Here is a 17,258-nt window from a genome sequence, read left to right as displayed (position 1 = left end):
CAAAGTAGGAAATTATTCAAGATTTGACAATGTGTAGTGATATTTGTCTTTCCAGCAAAATAAGCTGGGCCTTCCATTAATTCAAATAGTAGGAAAATTGGTCTGGGACATTTTGAGGGTTTTGTAAAAGGATAGTCCCATTTTCTTTCCTACTCAATTTCTTCCAGTTTTTAGTACTTTGAGGTATTTATATTAAGTAAGTAAAAATACTTCTGAAAATGACAGGAAAGCTAGCAATATTAAAAATCTGAGAAATGAAGCTGTCTCTTTTAGAACTTCAAAGAGATAACTTCACCATTCTGCTCTTACTAAAGCAGTGGTCCCACAGCAATTGTATTCAACTCGAGTCATGTTCATTCCTGAAAACTTCCTCTAATCTATTCACAACATTTACAAAAAGTTTCTTATCTCCAGATGCCTTTTTCAATGGAAAAAAAATAATATTTAACAAACCTTGTATTGCGGCTTTGGACCGGAAGTTGAAATCAAAAGAAATGAATGAGGGTTTGAGGATTGTGTATAATCTTCATGCATTTACCATTAAATAATTTTACAGAGTTATATAATTTTAGCCACCTTGTTCAACAGAGTTCTCATCTGTAAAATGGGGCTGATGACATTGATTGAAAATGTTATTTTGCTTTAAGCATATCAAACTTTTAGTCCTGTAGTATCAGTAAAGAGGACATGAGATAGGTAGGAGGGAAAATTTACTTAGGTGATATTGTGGGAAAGATTCTTAGCTCCTACTTCCCTCAACTACCTTCATTAATATTTGGTTAAATACTTATTAGCTTTCTTTTCTTGAATACATTTTCTCTTGAAATGAAATTTGTACCTGAAAATGAAGGAATTGAGAGGTTTTTTTAAAGGATAATTTAATCATCGTGTCATATATCAACAACTGGTTGCTTTTGATCATAGTTTCAGCTTTCCTGTAGGTTGAAAAAATGAATTATATTTTTGATACAAATATATTGAAAGCAATGTTTTCTAAAGGTGATACTGCATTCCATATCATACTAAAGCTAGAAAGTATTTGAGATTTTGAGAAGCTTAATGTTAACTGAAAAAAATCTTTAAAAAAAATCAAATATCTAATTATTAAAATTTGGTTCTAACAGCTGAATTCTTCTCTTTTTCATGTGTGTTGAAAAGCAGCTACCCCCTGTATCAAAGCCATCAGTCCAAGTGAAGGATGGACTACAGGAGGTGCCACAGTGATCATCATAGGCGACAATTTCTTTGATGGGTTACAGGTCATATTCGGTACCATGCTGGTCTGGAGTGAGGTAGGTGTTGTCTGAACATTAATATCTCATAGCTTATCTAGTTCTGGGAAATATGTACATGTGCAATGCTGATGGAGCTATATCAAACTCCATAGAATAGCTTTATTACAGTCTAGTTCTGAGTGATGATGACAAGGAAGCATGAGATAAATATGTTTGTCATGAGGCAAACACTTTTTACTGAAACTTCTCTTAATTTCTTACCAATCAGCACCTTCAAGGCAAGGGCTTGGAGTCCTTCTTTACTTTGTTAGCTTTGTAAACTTGCTAGTATAACTATCTTGTAGGAAATTCACTACACACTTTCTATAGTGGTGTGAATGGCACTTAAATAGTGGGAGTATATTTAGAACAATTACTGGTTCCTAGACTTCATGAGATACAGGTTATCAAGTTCTCCTTTAAGAACAACACTAAAAAAAATTCAGGTATAACTCGATTTTAATTTATAAAGCACATTAGGAGTTTGCCTGCTTGAGTTGGGGTGGACATAGTGACTTTCACATTGCAAGTATTTGATATGTATTAAGTTAATGAAATTGAATATGCAAATGAATTGGGGGTCATCCTGTCAGCCCTACTTTTTTTTTAAACTATTAGTCATTTTTGACTGCTTCTTTACTAGCTGAAAATGGCTCTATTCCCACAAAGTTTTCCAAGTAGCTTATGAGTTATTTTAACTCAATATCCTGCTTTTCTGGCAGTGGTCATAATTAGTCCCAAAATATAAACATTACATATTCACAGTAGAATTGTCTTGTAACACTTTCCTAATCTTTCTTATTCCTGAGCCTTAGCTTGGTGTTAATCCTTAGAAAACAAAAGAATTAGGGATAACATGGAAGCATTTGAAAAACTTTCATATGAAATACAGAGTTGAGTTGTTTTGCTTGGCCCTTCAGGGCAGTACTGAGATGGATGGGTAGAAGTTACATAAAGATGTATTTATAAAGGAATACTTCCCAACCATTAGATTGCTCCAAAGGGGAATGGGCTGCCTTAAAAAGTGTAATGAATTTGCTGGAAGTCTTTGGGAAAAGCTGAATGACCTGGTATAGTTGGATTAGATATCCTTTGATATTCCACCTAATTTTAAGAGTGTATAATTAATTCAGTCAATACTGATTCAGTCAATGTCACCATCAACTTTCCTCCACCCTATTACATTCTCTACTGTCTTTTCTAGAATACTAGATTCGGAGCTGAAAGGATCTCATCTAGTCTAAATCACTTGTTTTATAGATAAGGAAACTAAAACCCAGGGAGGTAAATAACAAAGATTTACATACCTAATTAGTGGCAGAGGCAGGACTAGAACCCAGATCTCTTGACTCCCACTTCAGCATTCTTTCCACTATTCCCTATTAATGTATCATTTACAAAGTTATTTTGGTAACTCTTAAGACTCAGATGATATGGATATGCAGAAAGTTTAGGTGATGCTGTTTGTTTGTTTTTCTTTTTCCAAAAGCATCTTTTAAATAAAAATTTGTATCCATTTTGGCTATTGGATGGAATTGGATATTTGTCCATTTTGGGGTAGAACAAAATGATCAAAGTTTAACTGAGAATGGTTTGAGTGTTTTGTTTTGTTTTGTTTTGTTTTGTTTTCAGAATCAGATGATTTTAGAGTTGGGAGGGAGCTCATAAGGCATCTAATTCAATATAGATTTTTAACAAGAATTCTTTCTACCTCATACCTGCCTTTTCCTAAAAACCTCCTGTATCCCACTCCAGGTTATCTCTAAATCTAAGAAAGTTTTCCTTTCTATCAAGCCTAATTTGCTTCTTTGTAGATTATAGAGCATTACTTTTTTTTTTTTTTCCTACCGTTTGGATCCAATCAGATCAAATCAAAACTTACTTCTAAGAGACAGCTCTTTAATTACTTGAGGACAGTCAGCACGTATTTTCTCAAATGTTCTTTTCTCCACCCAGAATTTCCCACATTATAAAGTTGGCATGAATTTGAAGCCCTTTACTTGTGAGATAGCAGTGAGGAGTGGATAAAATGCCAGATTTGGAGCTAGCAAGACTTAGGTTCAGGTATAATCTCAGGCATTTCGTAGCTATATAATCTGACCAAAGAACTCAACATTCTCTGGTCCCTAGTTCTTCATCTATCAAATGATGGAGTTAGGTTCCATAGCCCGTAAACTCTCGTCTAACTCTAAATCTATGATTTTATAGCAATTTTGGATATTCTTCTGTGGATACCTCAATTTATCAATGTTTTTCCTAAAATGAGATGCCTGTAATAGAAGATAGTAGCAAATAGGGATAGCAACAACAATTAAATTTTGTATTGCACATTAAGGTTTGAAAAGCACTTTACAAATATCATCTTGTTTAGTTCTAACAATAAATAGATATGGTGTAACTAAAGCAAAGTACTCTAGGACTACCTACCCTCTCTTTTCTATTTCAGTACACTGTGCTTTAAATCATCTGTTTCATTATTAGAAAACTGATGCATGTCCTAATAGAGAAAACTCATGAAAAATAGCAAAACAATGCATCTCCTCCTCTTCTATTCCTCTCATAAGTTCTTACAACATTTTAAAGCAGAATCTTGGACCCTGCCCAGCAGATTAGAAGCAGTTCTGGGTTAGAGGAAGCTCAGACTTGTTTTTTGTAAGATCCTAAATACATCATTCTGCAAATTAAACCCCAGACCCTTTTTCCCCCTTTTAGTGGGAACCAAATGAATGGTTCTTTTTCCTCTCTTCACCCTATATTCCCCTAGGGCGGAAAAGCCATTATTTTAAAATAAAAATATCGTGACATTATCAGCCAGGTATCTTTAGTGGAACTCTTTAATGGGGTATGGTCTTGATAATGTTCCTGAAGTTTGGAAAAAGGAACTTATGCACTGTTGGTCCTTTTTATTATTTATTTCCTTAAGTAATTACTTATTTAGATTTTAATGTATGTTTTCTATCATACACAGACACACATAAACCTGACTATATTTCACTCTTTGTATGTATAATTATATATTTTATGTATAGATATTTATAGACATCGTCTATTGATCATGTTCCAATGCCTTATTATTGTAAGTCACCAAGCATTGGACTTGATCTTAGTACAACCCTGAATATAAGGAAGAGGAAGTAAATTATAAATAAATAATATTTAATATGTTATATAAATATTTATACAAATTATTTTATATATTATTTCAAACATAAATATAAAATATGCTTGATTTGTTTCTTCTTTATATTCAGGATTGGGCTAAATTCAATATTTGAAGACTTTTTTATCTCTCTAGGACATTTTCCATAGGTGATTTTGTATTTTTCCACAAAAAACACATAATGCAGACCTGTGGGTGAAAGGATATATGCCAGTAGCAAAATTTGAACACAGACCTCTTTGTCTACTGCATTTTATCCATCCACATGGACTGAGGGAGCAAGGTTCATATTTTTCCACCTCTAAGTAGAAGTGGATTTATGTATTTACATATCATTATTTAGCTACATCCATAGACCTAGGAGTAAGAGGGATTTTTTTTCTTATGGCTCTGCTCAGAGTAATCAGGAATATTGCACTACTAATCAGAAGTCTGGATTCTGGCCTTTTATCTACTCTACTCTGTGACCTTAGGTGAGCCATTTTAACCACTTTGGGCCTCAAGTTGCTTTATTTGTAAGATGGATATGATAGGGTCTCACTAAATTGAGGGCAGGAAGCTCTCAGATTATTCTCTCAGATACTTTCCAGTCCCAACACCTATGATTTTAAATAGTGTATCTTTTTTCCTCTTCTCTTTTCATCTCACCCTTTTGTCAAAGAATATCCAGGAATAGCTTGGATCCTAGGTCAGACATGCAGATGATGTTGGAGATTAGCAGATAATGCCGTTATTTGGAGTCTTTTTTAAGTTAAAGGATTTTTTTAAGAGTCAGAGAAAATCGAGTTGACTTAATTTGGTATCATCTGTGCTCTTTCCCAACCCAATCTTTTGTAAATGAGTCGTTCGTTTTCACTCACTGATTGCTCCCTGAGGATTAGGGTTTAGAGTGAGGAAAGAAAAAAGGTAGTACACATCATGCTTCCAATCCCAGAGTTCTCTTGTGCTGGTTGTCTCGGCTCGTTGTCCCACATGATTTGCTTTGTTTGTGAGTCTGGTGCTTTTGCTGCCTTTGCCACTCATCTTTCTCCCTGTTCCCTTTTCTTCTTTCTTAATTTTTTCTATCCATTTTTTATTGTATTTATTTTCTTAATTATCTTCTAGCAAGCCTTAATTTCTCTTCTCTCTTTTTTTTCCTTTTTGATCTGTGACTCCTTTAAGCACATTTCTGTAAGGCTAGTAAGGCACTGAATCTCTATCATTGACATACCAGAGAAAGAAGGGGCATTTCATTGCAATGTAGACCATACAACTTCTACATTTCTTTCAGTTTTCTTTCAAAAAAGTACTTTTCCCACATTGCCAATATTCTGCAGTCATCAATTAGGTCATTAGATAGGCAGTGGATAGAGTGCTGGAACTGGACACAGGATGATATGAGTTTAAATGCTGCCTCAAACACAAGCTTTATGATTTTGAGCAAGTCACCTAACCTATCTAAACCTCCTTATCTATAAAATTTGGGTAAAAATAGCACCAACCTCCTAGGGCTGTTGTGAGAACCAAGTAAGATATTTTATGTAAATTTTTGTATGCTTTAATATATAGCTATATATGCTAACTATTATTTTATCAAGAATATACTAAGCTCTTACTATATGTATATAACTATGCTAAATAAAATGGAAAGTACAATTCGATTTAACAAACATTTTGTATTCACTTACTTTAAGTAAAATACTGGGCTACATATCTAACCTTGCTGTCTTGGGGAGGAGGGAAGGGAGAGGAGAAGGAGAAAAATTTGGAATACAAGATTTTCCAAAAATGAATGTTGAAAACTATTTTTGCATGTATTTGGAAAAATAAAATACTATTAAAAAGGGAAAGAATTATAAAAAAAAAAAGAAAAAAGAAAAACAAAATAAAACAAACAAAAACTACTGTGCTAGTTGCTAGGAAAAGAAAGACAACAAAACAAAGCAGAATCCCCTCATGTATCTTACATTCTTCTGCAGAGGAATAATCACTTATTCCGGAAACATTAAGTGCCTAGTATTATGGTAAACACTTTGCTAAGTCCTAGAGATACAGAGGCAATGATGGTAGATACAAAAAATATAAACATAGTTTCTCAAAAATTTAACAATTCATTTTGGAGAGATTGGGCAAGAAGAGATGAGACTAATAAATGTGAAAGATTAAAAAAAATGATATAAGACATATTAAAGTGCTATGTAATTCAGACACAAAGCATCATAGGACTTCAGGGAATTGAGATGTTATTATGTACCAGGGTAGGAAGAAAAGGCTTTTTGAATAAAGTGGCATCTGTGCTGGATTTTCTGAAAGTAATCTTCAAGTCAAATATCTGAGGTTGGATCTATAAGCAGAAAAAGTGAGTAAAAACTTGCAGAGAGAAATCAGCATGGCATATAGGAAGAGAAAGGAAGAAAACCCTAGCTAGACTGGAACAGCATATTTGTTTTGGAGAGGTATGTGAGAAATGTTGGAGAATGAAGCAGAGTAGATAGCTTCTAGAGGCTAACTTTTAATTCCAGATTTGAAAATTTGGATAAAGTCCTGTGGGTAATAGTGATCTAGACTTGATGAATTCTTGATTCTTTCTGATAAATGGTTTTGCATAAAAATTGTGAAGAATTAAAGGATGCTTCTTAATAAGTATTTCTGAAAGAATCTGCAGAGTGGCTCCAACTCAGGATTACAAATCATGAGGGCAATATAGTTTAGTAGAAAAATCATTTGACTGGGGATGAAAAGAACTTAGTTCTAGTTCTGCTCCTGTTGTTGCTTTATATGACACTATTCTTTACTCTGATTTTTTAAAAATAGGTAATAACTAGTGTTTATATAGTGCCTTAAGATTTGCAAAGTATTATACATATATCCTCTCACTTGATCTTCACAACAACCCTTTGAAGTAAGTTATTTTATTATCTTCAACTTGCAAATGAAGAAACTGCAGCAAACAGTAGTTAAGTGATTTGTTCAGGGTCACACATTTATTGTCTGAAGCAGGATAGGAACTTGGTGCTGCTGGCTCTATTGAAATCTAATGTCCTAGCCACTGAGCCTATGAGATTATCTCTAAGGTTCTTCTCCAGCTCTAATAGTTTATGATTCTAAGAAATGGTAATTTTATGAAATTTAATCTCCTTTGAGGATCCTAAAGAGAAAAAAAATTAGGAAATTTGTCCTATTAGTCTTTTTTTCTTTTTAAATGTTCCATCTAAAGAATATGTTTAAAATCTTTGATTTGCTAAAAAAAAAGAGTATTCTATTAACTTTCATTAAAATTTTTTCATAATGTTCTTATGAACATTATGTTATGAACATAATGTTCTTATGAAAAAATGAAAAAAAAATTTCATCATGTTTTGTTAAAACAATGTCTCCCTATTGGAATATCCGTCTTAGTGAGATTTTCCCATCCATCCTGTAAGCCTTGGATTTGGTACCCAATATCCTAACATAAGCCTAAAGTGTATATCAAAATGTTGCCATATGACACTTGGCTTCCATGTTGGTGATGCAAATTACCAAATTACTAAAAACACACCCTTGACATTCAGTAATGGAGTGAGTGCTGCTACTGTTGATGTGTGGAAATATAGTTTGAGCTATTTACATAGCAATCATTCAGATGATGTCATGCATTTTTAGATTTATCATGCTTTTAATGTTATGAGCCCCAAATGCAAGTTTTCTTCAGGGTTTTTTATTTCATTTCCAGGCTCTGTATACATTACATTAGGTGGCATGTAATTTTGTGGCACATGTAAAATTAAGGATTGCCTGGACCATTTAGCTCAGTTGGGTAGAGCATGGTGCTAATGAGGCCATGGGTTTGATTCTTGTATGGCTCATTTAGGCTCACACAGAGAGAGATTCTGTTCTGTGGTCACAGGCTGCCTCTTAACCCCAGGCAGCTATCCCTCAAATGTAAGTCAATGGTCACAAGGTAGATTAAGAGTATGAATGGTTTCTCATCCATCCCCACTCCTGAAAAAAATATTCAAAGTGCATGTCCTAATGATTTTAGGTCCAAAATATCATCTTAAGCTCTTATTTCTGATTTTTACAAATTTTCACAGATAGGAATTATTATTTCATTCAGGAACTTTTCTCATGAATATAGGTGAGATATCTTAAATATATGCTTATTATTAATCTAAGATCTAAATGGGTTTAAAAGGCAGAAAATCACAGTCTCAGATTTGAAAAGGACTTCAGAGACCATGTAATCTAATTCGTATCTGAGCAATTCTCACTCAGACTTTACTTAAAAACCTTTAGTAAGGAAGAGCATACTTTCTAGCTAGATAGTTTATCTTTCTAGCTGTTTAAGGAAGATTTTTCTTTGTAGTATTCTAACTTCTACCTAATGCTCTTCATTTTGCCCATTCTGCTTCATATGGCAAAACTCATATTTAGGGGAAGAAAAGACATTTTCTTCCTATGTCTTTTCTTCTCCATGTGAAATATCATTAGTTCCTTCACCTGCATCCTTGAATGGCATAGTCTTGAACACTTTGATCATCTTGATCACCCTCCTCTGAACACACTGACATTTTTTAATCTGTTTCCCAAAATGTGGCATCTAGAACTTAATACAACACTCTAGATGTGATCTGTCCAAGTCAGCATACCATGGGACCATCATCTCCCACTTTCTGGGCACGATGCCTTTTTAAAATTCAGTCTGACGTTGCATTAGCTTTTTTTGGCTACCATGTCAGCCTGTTGACTAATATTGAATGTAAAAGCCCTCTTTTTTTTTTCTCCCTGACATAGGGGCTTCTGTCTAATCATGCCTCCCACGTTATGTTGATTTTTTAAAAAAGTGAAATGAAGGACTTTTTATCTTTTTTGAATTTAATCTTATTACCTAGCTGACTGATATCTTGCTGAGATCTTTTGGGGGAACTTACCAATATAAAAATAAAAAAAATTAATAATAATGTGAAAATAATTTTTAAAAAGCTTTTTCTTCCTAATGTTTTTGTTTGTATTTGTTTTTCTCTTAGCAATCTACTTGCTAGGAACCTCAGATGACACCTGTTAGTGTTTTAATCTATTGAAATGGAGAAGTTGAAGGAGATAGCTGGAGGATAGTATTGCTCAGGGTAGGGCCAGGACAATGCTGATTTCAGGGGCTTACATTCCAAGGTGAGACTAGAGTCACAAAGGCAGTTTTCTCTTCCTCTTTCTCTTCCACTCTTCCATTCCCTGTCCCTTATTTGTGTACCCAAATGACACCATTTTTATTTAGCAATGCTGATCTCATTGCCATCCTGCTCTGATCCCTCATCTTGGAAGGAAGATGATCTTGAGTTCTCAAAAACTATATTCACAGGATATATATAAATTTTGGCAATGTCCCAACAAGTTGCAAAGTATTTGAGTATAGGTTTTGTCATGACTTTTTTTGTAATATGATCAGTCTAGATAGTTTGAGAGAGACTTGCCATCATACTGGCCATAGAAAATAGATTTCTAGGCTAAAACAACTCTTGAAAATTATTTACAAAATCAAAGAAAAGTTATGATATTAAAATGATAACCCAAATAGGTGAAATCATGAGTCTTTTTGAAATATCAGGGTAAGATATACCTATATGAATAGGGGAGACCACATGGGATAACTGAATAATTTGAGATCAGATGGTATACATTCAAATTTTGACTCTGATACTATGCATATGATTTTGGAGAAATAATTTCATCTTCCTTATTCTCAGTTCCCTCTATTGTAAAATGAAGGGACTGAACTCAAGTTTAATTCTAACTCTTTGATCCCATGAACTGTATGATACTTATCATTATTTTGATTTTAGTAAACCTCATATAAATTCAAAGGTGTTTCAGCATTAAAGAGACCTTCACCCAATCCCCTTATTTATTGGTGTAGAAATGGAATTCAGATACGATTAAATGTCTTGCCCATCTTCACATAATGAATTAGTTGCTGAGCCAATGATGAATCACATTTCTTCCAATTCTCCATTCAATGTTTTGTTCATAACCCTATGTTCAGTGTATGAATGAATGAATGAATGCTTTTCTTTTTGTTCAAAGTATTTCAGATTTCAACATTATTTCTGACATGGCTGGGGAATCTTAAGCTTATTATTATACACATAGGATCACAGAATTATAGAAAAATTAAAAACTGGAAGGGACCTCATTGGCTATCCATTCCCAATCATGTGTGGAATTCTTACTATTATATTCTCAACCATCCAGCCCCTCCAAGAAAGAGACAACATTCTGGTTCCCTTCCTCTATCCCCTCCACTTTTAATTTGAGGTTTTCTCTCAGGAAATAATTGGTGAATTCTTTCAATTCTATTTACCCTTTTGATCCAAGATATCAGGGAAGTTTTCCTTGAAATATGATCTCTAAGTTTTTTTGGATAATAGTAGTTTTTTAATGGTCAAGTTTTTATTTGTGTTGTTGTTTGCTCATTTTCTTAGCCTGTTTCTTGATTTTGCTATTTATATTATAGTTACCCTGAGGGTGGAGAGACACTAAGCCAAGCTATGGGTTTTTTCAGTCTATAAGTTTTCAGTACTTCTAAAGTTGTGTTATCTGGGAAGAGGTATGCTCATTGTTCTCTTGGTCCTGGAACTGTTACTGGGTCTCCTACCCCACTGCAATCACAAGTGCTAGTGTTCCTCTCATCTTTAGAACTGTGACCAGAGTCCCGGGTCCCTTGTGACTAAGAATTACTTTACATCCTGGATTTGTGAAGAACAGTGTAATTGCCAATCATTACCAGTTGCAACTAATACCAACAAAAGTGACCAGTTGTCTGACTGCTTTACCATATCTGGGCTGAGAGCTCTTGGAGTCTGCTATTGCAGCTGTTGTCACATTCACAGCCAATCACTGCAGCTGTTATCATATTCACAGCCAATCACTGCAGCTTGTGTTGCCACGAAGCATGCTCTGGGCTGATCCTCATCCTGCTTCACAGACATCTTCTACCTCCTTTCTAAGTTGTCTTAGGTTGAAAAAAAAGTGTCTTTCCCTGACTTTTGTTAAATCTGTCACTCCAAAATTTGATTTGAAGAGTTATTTTAAAGTTGTTTGGAGGGAAATGTTGGAAGAATTCAGTTGGGTTTCTGCCTGTGCTCTGCCATCTTGGCTCCCCAGCCTTTTGTTTAGAAGTTTTTCTTTACATCAAATATAAAACTGCCTCCTGTTAAATTCCACCTCATATTTCTGTTCGTTAGATGCAAGAAACAAAACAAAACAAAACAAAACAAGAAAAAAAAACTTAGCAAGTTTTGTTCCATTTCCACAATAACATCTCTTCAAACACTTGAAGGCAGCCACCATATTCTCCCTATACTTGTTCTTTTCCAGGCTTTAAAAACCTGACTAGTCTCTTCCCCCATCTCTCAAGGGCGCAAGGCTCTTTCACCATCCTACTTGCTCTCCTTTATATACTTTCTAACTTATCAATATCCTTCTTAAATTGTTGTTTTTAAAACTGAACTTAAAAACTCCTGATAAGATCTGGTCTCATCCAAACATTGACTCATTTTGAATTTGTAGGTCATTAAAACCTCTAGATCTCTTTTAGGACATTGGGGGTTTTTTGTCACTCACATATTAAACAACAGGTAAATAAGGTAAAAATATCTGTCAAAATCTTTCTAGTGTATATAAACATACTCATATGTATATAGGCTTATATCTAGGGTATTTCAAATGCCTCAGGGCAGTTTTAAGCTATTAAAGTTCAAAACTATACAAATTAATCAATCAGTAAACATTTATAAAGTGCTTACTATATGCCAGGTACACACTGGAAACACTTGAGATACCCTGTGTGTTACATCTATATCTATCTATCCATTGATTTATCTGTCCACATCTGTCCATCCAGTCATCCTTCCATTTATCCATCTATCTCATCACCCATTCTATCTATCTATGTATCTGTGTATCTACCTATGTATCTATGTATTTATCTCATATACACATATAATAGATATTAGATATTCTCCAATGACATATGGGATACATGCAAACAAACCACATTTCAAGAAAAATGATACTCAAATTTCACTGTGATAAAACTATAAATATAATTAACATTAATTTTTATGTATTATTGTTTAACTTAATGATTAATGTATAATAGATTTCTTGCAAAGCTAAATAGATAGTTTTAAAGTCTTTTTTGCTCATATACCCATTATTCAAGCACATTTTTTCTTAGCTGCAAGCCTACAGTTTTTGAGTGAATGTTTGAGTGCCCTACTAAGTGTAAGAATCTATATTATAATAAAAATCTTCATTCATAAGGGAGGAAGGGGAAAGGATAATCTGAATTTATCATATTAGTAGTGAATGGAAATTCAGAAATGTCGGCCAACAGTTTCAATTAAACTTTAACCCTAAGTTATTTTATGGGGGATCACTTCAAAATGCATGAACATAAATTTTTTAAAGTAGATTGAAATATGGTCTAATGGCCTTTTTATATAGCCTTCATCTGGGACAAAGACATGGTCACTTCATTACTAAAATGCTTAAGTCTACATTTATACACATGTAAGGTAGTTGAGAAGACTATTCTCTACACTAATGACTCTGAAATAATGCTCATTATATACTAATAGAATGGCACTTTCTGGAGGAGTATAGAACTTATTCAGGCATTATATGTAAGCTGTGGTTAGAATCATGGCCCTACTATTTTGTAACCACGTAATCTTGGACAAATCATTTTGATCTTGGGCAAATCATTTTATAGTGAGTCACTATTCACCAGACTGTCTCAGAAGGTAGAGTGCTGGGCTTGGAGTTTGAAAGATCCAAATTCAAATCTGGCCTTGGATACTTAGTTGTATGATGCTGGGCAAGTTATTTAACTTCTATCACCTCAGTTTCCTCCCTTGTAAATGAGATTATAATAACACCTACTCCCTAAGATTGTTATAAGGATCAAATGAGATATAATTTGTAAAGTGTTTACAACAGAGGCTGGTCCATAATAAGATCTTATTGCTTGTTCTTTTCCCTAATTAAATGAGGACAATAACTCTTGTATCACATATTTCATAAAATCTTTTTAAATTTTATCTGTATAACTGTATATATGGGGTATATAGTATAAACTGTATAATCTATAAGAGTATTATGTAGTGTGATATGCCTCACTAATCTCTCCAAGGCAGGGACTTTGTCTTATCTAAATTTTCTATCTTCCCCAATTTCTAATAAAATTGTTTATACATGGCAAACATTAAATATCAATTTGAATCAAAGCCCCTTTACAAAAATGATAACAAATAATTTAAATAATTAAATAACCTGAGGCAATGACATGTGAAAAGAAAAAATGTATGATTATAGATTTAGAGCTGTAAGGTATCTTAGAGACCACTGAATCTAATCCTCTTAACTTTATGATGAAGAAACTAAGGCATATGGTCATAAAACAAATATCTACAAGTGAATTTCAAACCAGATATTCTTGATGATAGTACTTTATCCACTCCAACATACTATCTTTTCAATGATATATTATGGATTAAAATATGGCTGTATGGATTACACACAGAAAAAGTACAGAAAGCTCTGGATTTTCATATATTTAATAGACAATAACAACCTGCTATGTAGAACGCATTGGGGTAACTGCTGGAGAACAAAGATGAAAAAATGAATGATCTAGCCTCTTCTCTCAAGGATCTTAAATCTAACAAGAAGGAAAAAGGTGAGATATGTAAACAAATAACCACGATAGATGGTAGTATGAGAGGAAACAGAGCAATCTTCAATACTTCAAGAAAATTTGAGGGAAGATTCCTAACAATTCCATGGATGGCATGACATAGAAGTGGGCCTTGAAGAATGTGAAAAATTATGAAAGGAGAAGATAAAGGGGGAGTATATTCCAAGTAGTGGGGGATACCTTACACAAATGACAGGCATAGAGTTGGAAAGAGATTTCATTAGTAGTCCAATTTAGGATCATAAAGAGTTTGTGTGGATGGGGTAGTATGTAGCAAAGCTAGAATGATATGGGGGCGGGGGGAGGTAAGATTTTGAAAGGCCTTAAATATTAGGAGTTTGTGTTTGTAATTGTATTATAGCCAGTAAATAGTGGTGAGTTTCTGAAGTTTTTGGAGCAGAAGAAAGGCATTGTTAGAATTCAGCATTAGTAAGATTATTTTGATAACTATATAGAGGGTGCTCTAGAGCAGAGAGACACTGAAGGCACAGACAGTGGTAATAAAAGTCCAAACTAGAATAGGGCAATGTAAGTAGAGATCAGACAGGAGAAAAAAATGTAGTGCAAGAATTGATTGACATTGATGTCTGCTTGGATCAAAGGGAAAGAAAAAATGGATAACTAAATTTTTTAAAGCCTAGATGAGTAAAAAGACAATATAAAGATAAAAAAAAACTGGAGGAGAGCTATGTTTGGTGGGGATATGATGAGTTTAGGGAACTGAAGCTAAGAAAACCTCTTCCATGTCTAAATTGACAATCCTTTGTCATCAGCATTATCATCAAAGAAGACAATATTGTCTGTAATATCCTCAAATTTCAGAAGTACAGTCTAGAATCTATGTATATATGGAAAGGGAGCAAGGAGGAGGAAAAGCATTAAAAACAAAACAAAATATAGTATCAAAAAAAAAAACAGTTGTCACAAATACTCCACTAAAGCCATGCACTTTAATTTTAAAGACCTTATTTGAGCCTTATTAACATTTATTTAACATTAAAGTTTTAGTAATCTTGGTTATTTGATTTCATAGAAAAACAATAAATTCAATGTAGCAAACTAGAAGTCCATTTTGTGGATTGAGAAAATGAGAGACTATTAGAGACAGTCATCATTGATCATAGGAAAAGTGATAACCTATTATTGAGAGAAGACCTTGAAATGCTTAAAGGTAGATACAGTATTACGTTATAATATGCTTCAAACAGATGTTTATAAGAATAATTTTTGTTTATCAAAGGAGTTGAGTGATTTTAGTATGCCAGTTTAAAAAAGTATGGAAATGTAACTCCTATTTACATTCTTTAGAAAGATTTCCATCTCTATTTCCCAAAGACATCATAAAAAAGGGAAGAGGACTCACATGTGCAAAAAATGTTTGTGGCAGCCCTTTTTGTAGTGGCAAAGACCTGGAAATTTATTGGATACCCATCAGTTAGGGAATGGCTTAATAAGTTATAGTATATTAATGTTATGGAATATTGTTGTTCTATAAGAAATGATGAGCAGGATGATTTCAGAAAGACCTTAGAGAGACTCACATGAACTGATGCTTAAGTAAAGTAAGTAGAACCAAGAGAATACTGTATACAACAAGAAGAACAAAATAGTGTGATGATCAATTCTGATGTACATGGTTTTTTTTTAACAATAAGGTGATTCAAACCAATTCCAATAGACTTGTGATGGAGAAAGTCATATACATCCAGAAAGAGGACTGTTGGGACTGAATGTGTATCACAACATATTTTTTCACCTTTTTGTTGTTGTTTGCTTGCTTTTTGTTTTCTTTCTCATTTTTTCCCCTTCTGATCTGGTTTTTGTTGTGCAGTATGATAAATGTGAAAGTATATGTAGAAGAATTGTACATGTTAACATAAATTACTTGCTATCTAGGGGAGAGGGTGAGGGAAAGGAGGGAGAAAATTTTGAAATGCACGATTTTGCATATTGAAATGTTGAAAACTAAGTTTGTATGCATTTTGAAAATAAAAAGTTATTATTTTAAAAAAGAAAGATTTCCATCAAATTAGATTAAAATGAAAAAAGAAGTCTGAGCATTTTGAGATAAATCTTCCAAAAAATTAATCTATTTAAAATCACTTTTTTTTATTAATTTATATTATAGTATCACTATCACTACCTACCTATATTATCATTACACTACTACTATCTATATTGTACTAGCACTACCACTGTTACTACTAGTATTACCATCAATTAGCTATGTAGCATTTAAATTGTGCTTTAAAGTTTCCAAAGCATTTTGTAAATATAATCTTTAATAGTCACAATAATTCTTTAGAAGTAGGTGTGTATACATACATACATATAAATTAAATAAAATTGCACATATGTATGAAGCTCAATATCCAACCAATTTATGTTTCAAGCTTTGGAAACCTAGAGACTTTTTTTAAATAAAAGATTAATTTCATTTTATCCCAAACTAGATCATAAAGCTATATAGAATGTTACATCTGGAAGAGTCCTTTAACATCACTTAATGCAATTCTCTCATTTTACATAGGAGGAAACTGTAGTCCAGAGAGTGAAGGTCATATAGGGAATTCATGGTAGATTTGGCATGTTTTCCAGTGCCTTTAGCTACTTCATCATATTTATGTCTTCTTCAGGTTTTCTGTGCTCTGTATTTTTCTTGGTTGATTCTTAGAGTTAAACTTTTCCCAAAGCTTGACCCCTTTTCTACTTAAGTAAATATACATGTAGGCAAGAGGAAACATCTAACTCTGCTGGGTTCCAGCCCTTTTCCAAAATGCATCAAAATTTGAATTTTTAAAGAAACAAACAAGGAATAACACATCAGTGAAAAATGGCTAGAGTGGGAAATGATATTTCTTCTAAGCTGAATTTATGAAAACAAACCATGAGAAAGAGCTCATTTAGTTTAGAGCTTGTATAGCTTCAAACCACTGGGATCTGGCATTGCTGCATCAAATCCTACACTTTTGGAATGTCTTCCTCCTTAGGAACTCATCAGTGGCTTTCCAACTCCCAAATTGTCAGGATGAGATCCAAAGTTTTATGTAGTGCAACTGGCATAGATCGCTTATACTTAGAATAAACCTAAAAAGAAAGCTTTGCTCCC

At 33.5% G+C, this 17,258-nt stretch overlaps 1 protein-coding gene across 2 annotated transcripts in view; it reads left to right on the top strand.

Annotated features, from left to right (window-relative positions):
• EBF1 (EBF transcription factor 1) overlaps positions 1-17,258 on the top strand; it is a 448,279-nt gene that overhangs the window by 329,206 nt on the left and 101,815 nt on the right. The window contains exon 9 of one of the 2 annotated variants that reach the window (XM_051978810.1): positions 1,162-1,292. In XM_051978810.1, coding sequence (XP_051834770.1) covers positions 1,162-1,292 — 131 coding nt within the window. Of the gene's footprint in view, positions 1-1,158; positions 1,293-17,258 lie in introns of both variants that reach the window. The other variant, XM_051978809.1, reaches the window with a different exon arrangement.

The sequence above is a fragment of the Antechinus flavipes genome, chromosome 2, assembly GCF_016432865.1.
Source record: "Antechinus flavipes isolate AdamAnt ecotype Samford, QLD, Australia chromosome 2, AdamAnt_v2, whole genome shotgun sequence".
Lineage (NCBI taxonomy): Eukaryota > Metazoa > Chordata > Mammalia > Dasyuromorphia > Dasyuridae > Antechinus > Antechinus flavipes.
Note: the sequence above shows the minus strand (reverse complement) of the source record. Positions and strands in the feature narration are given on the sequence as shown.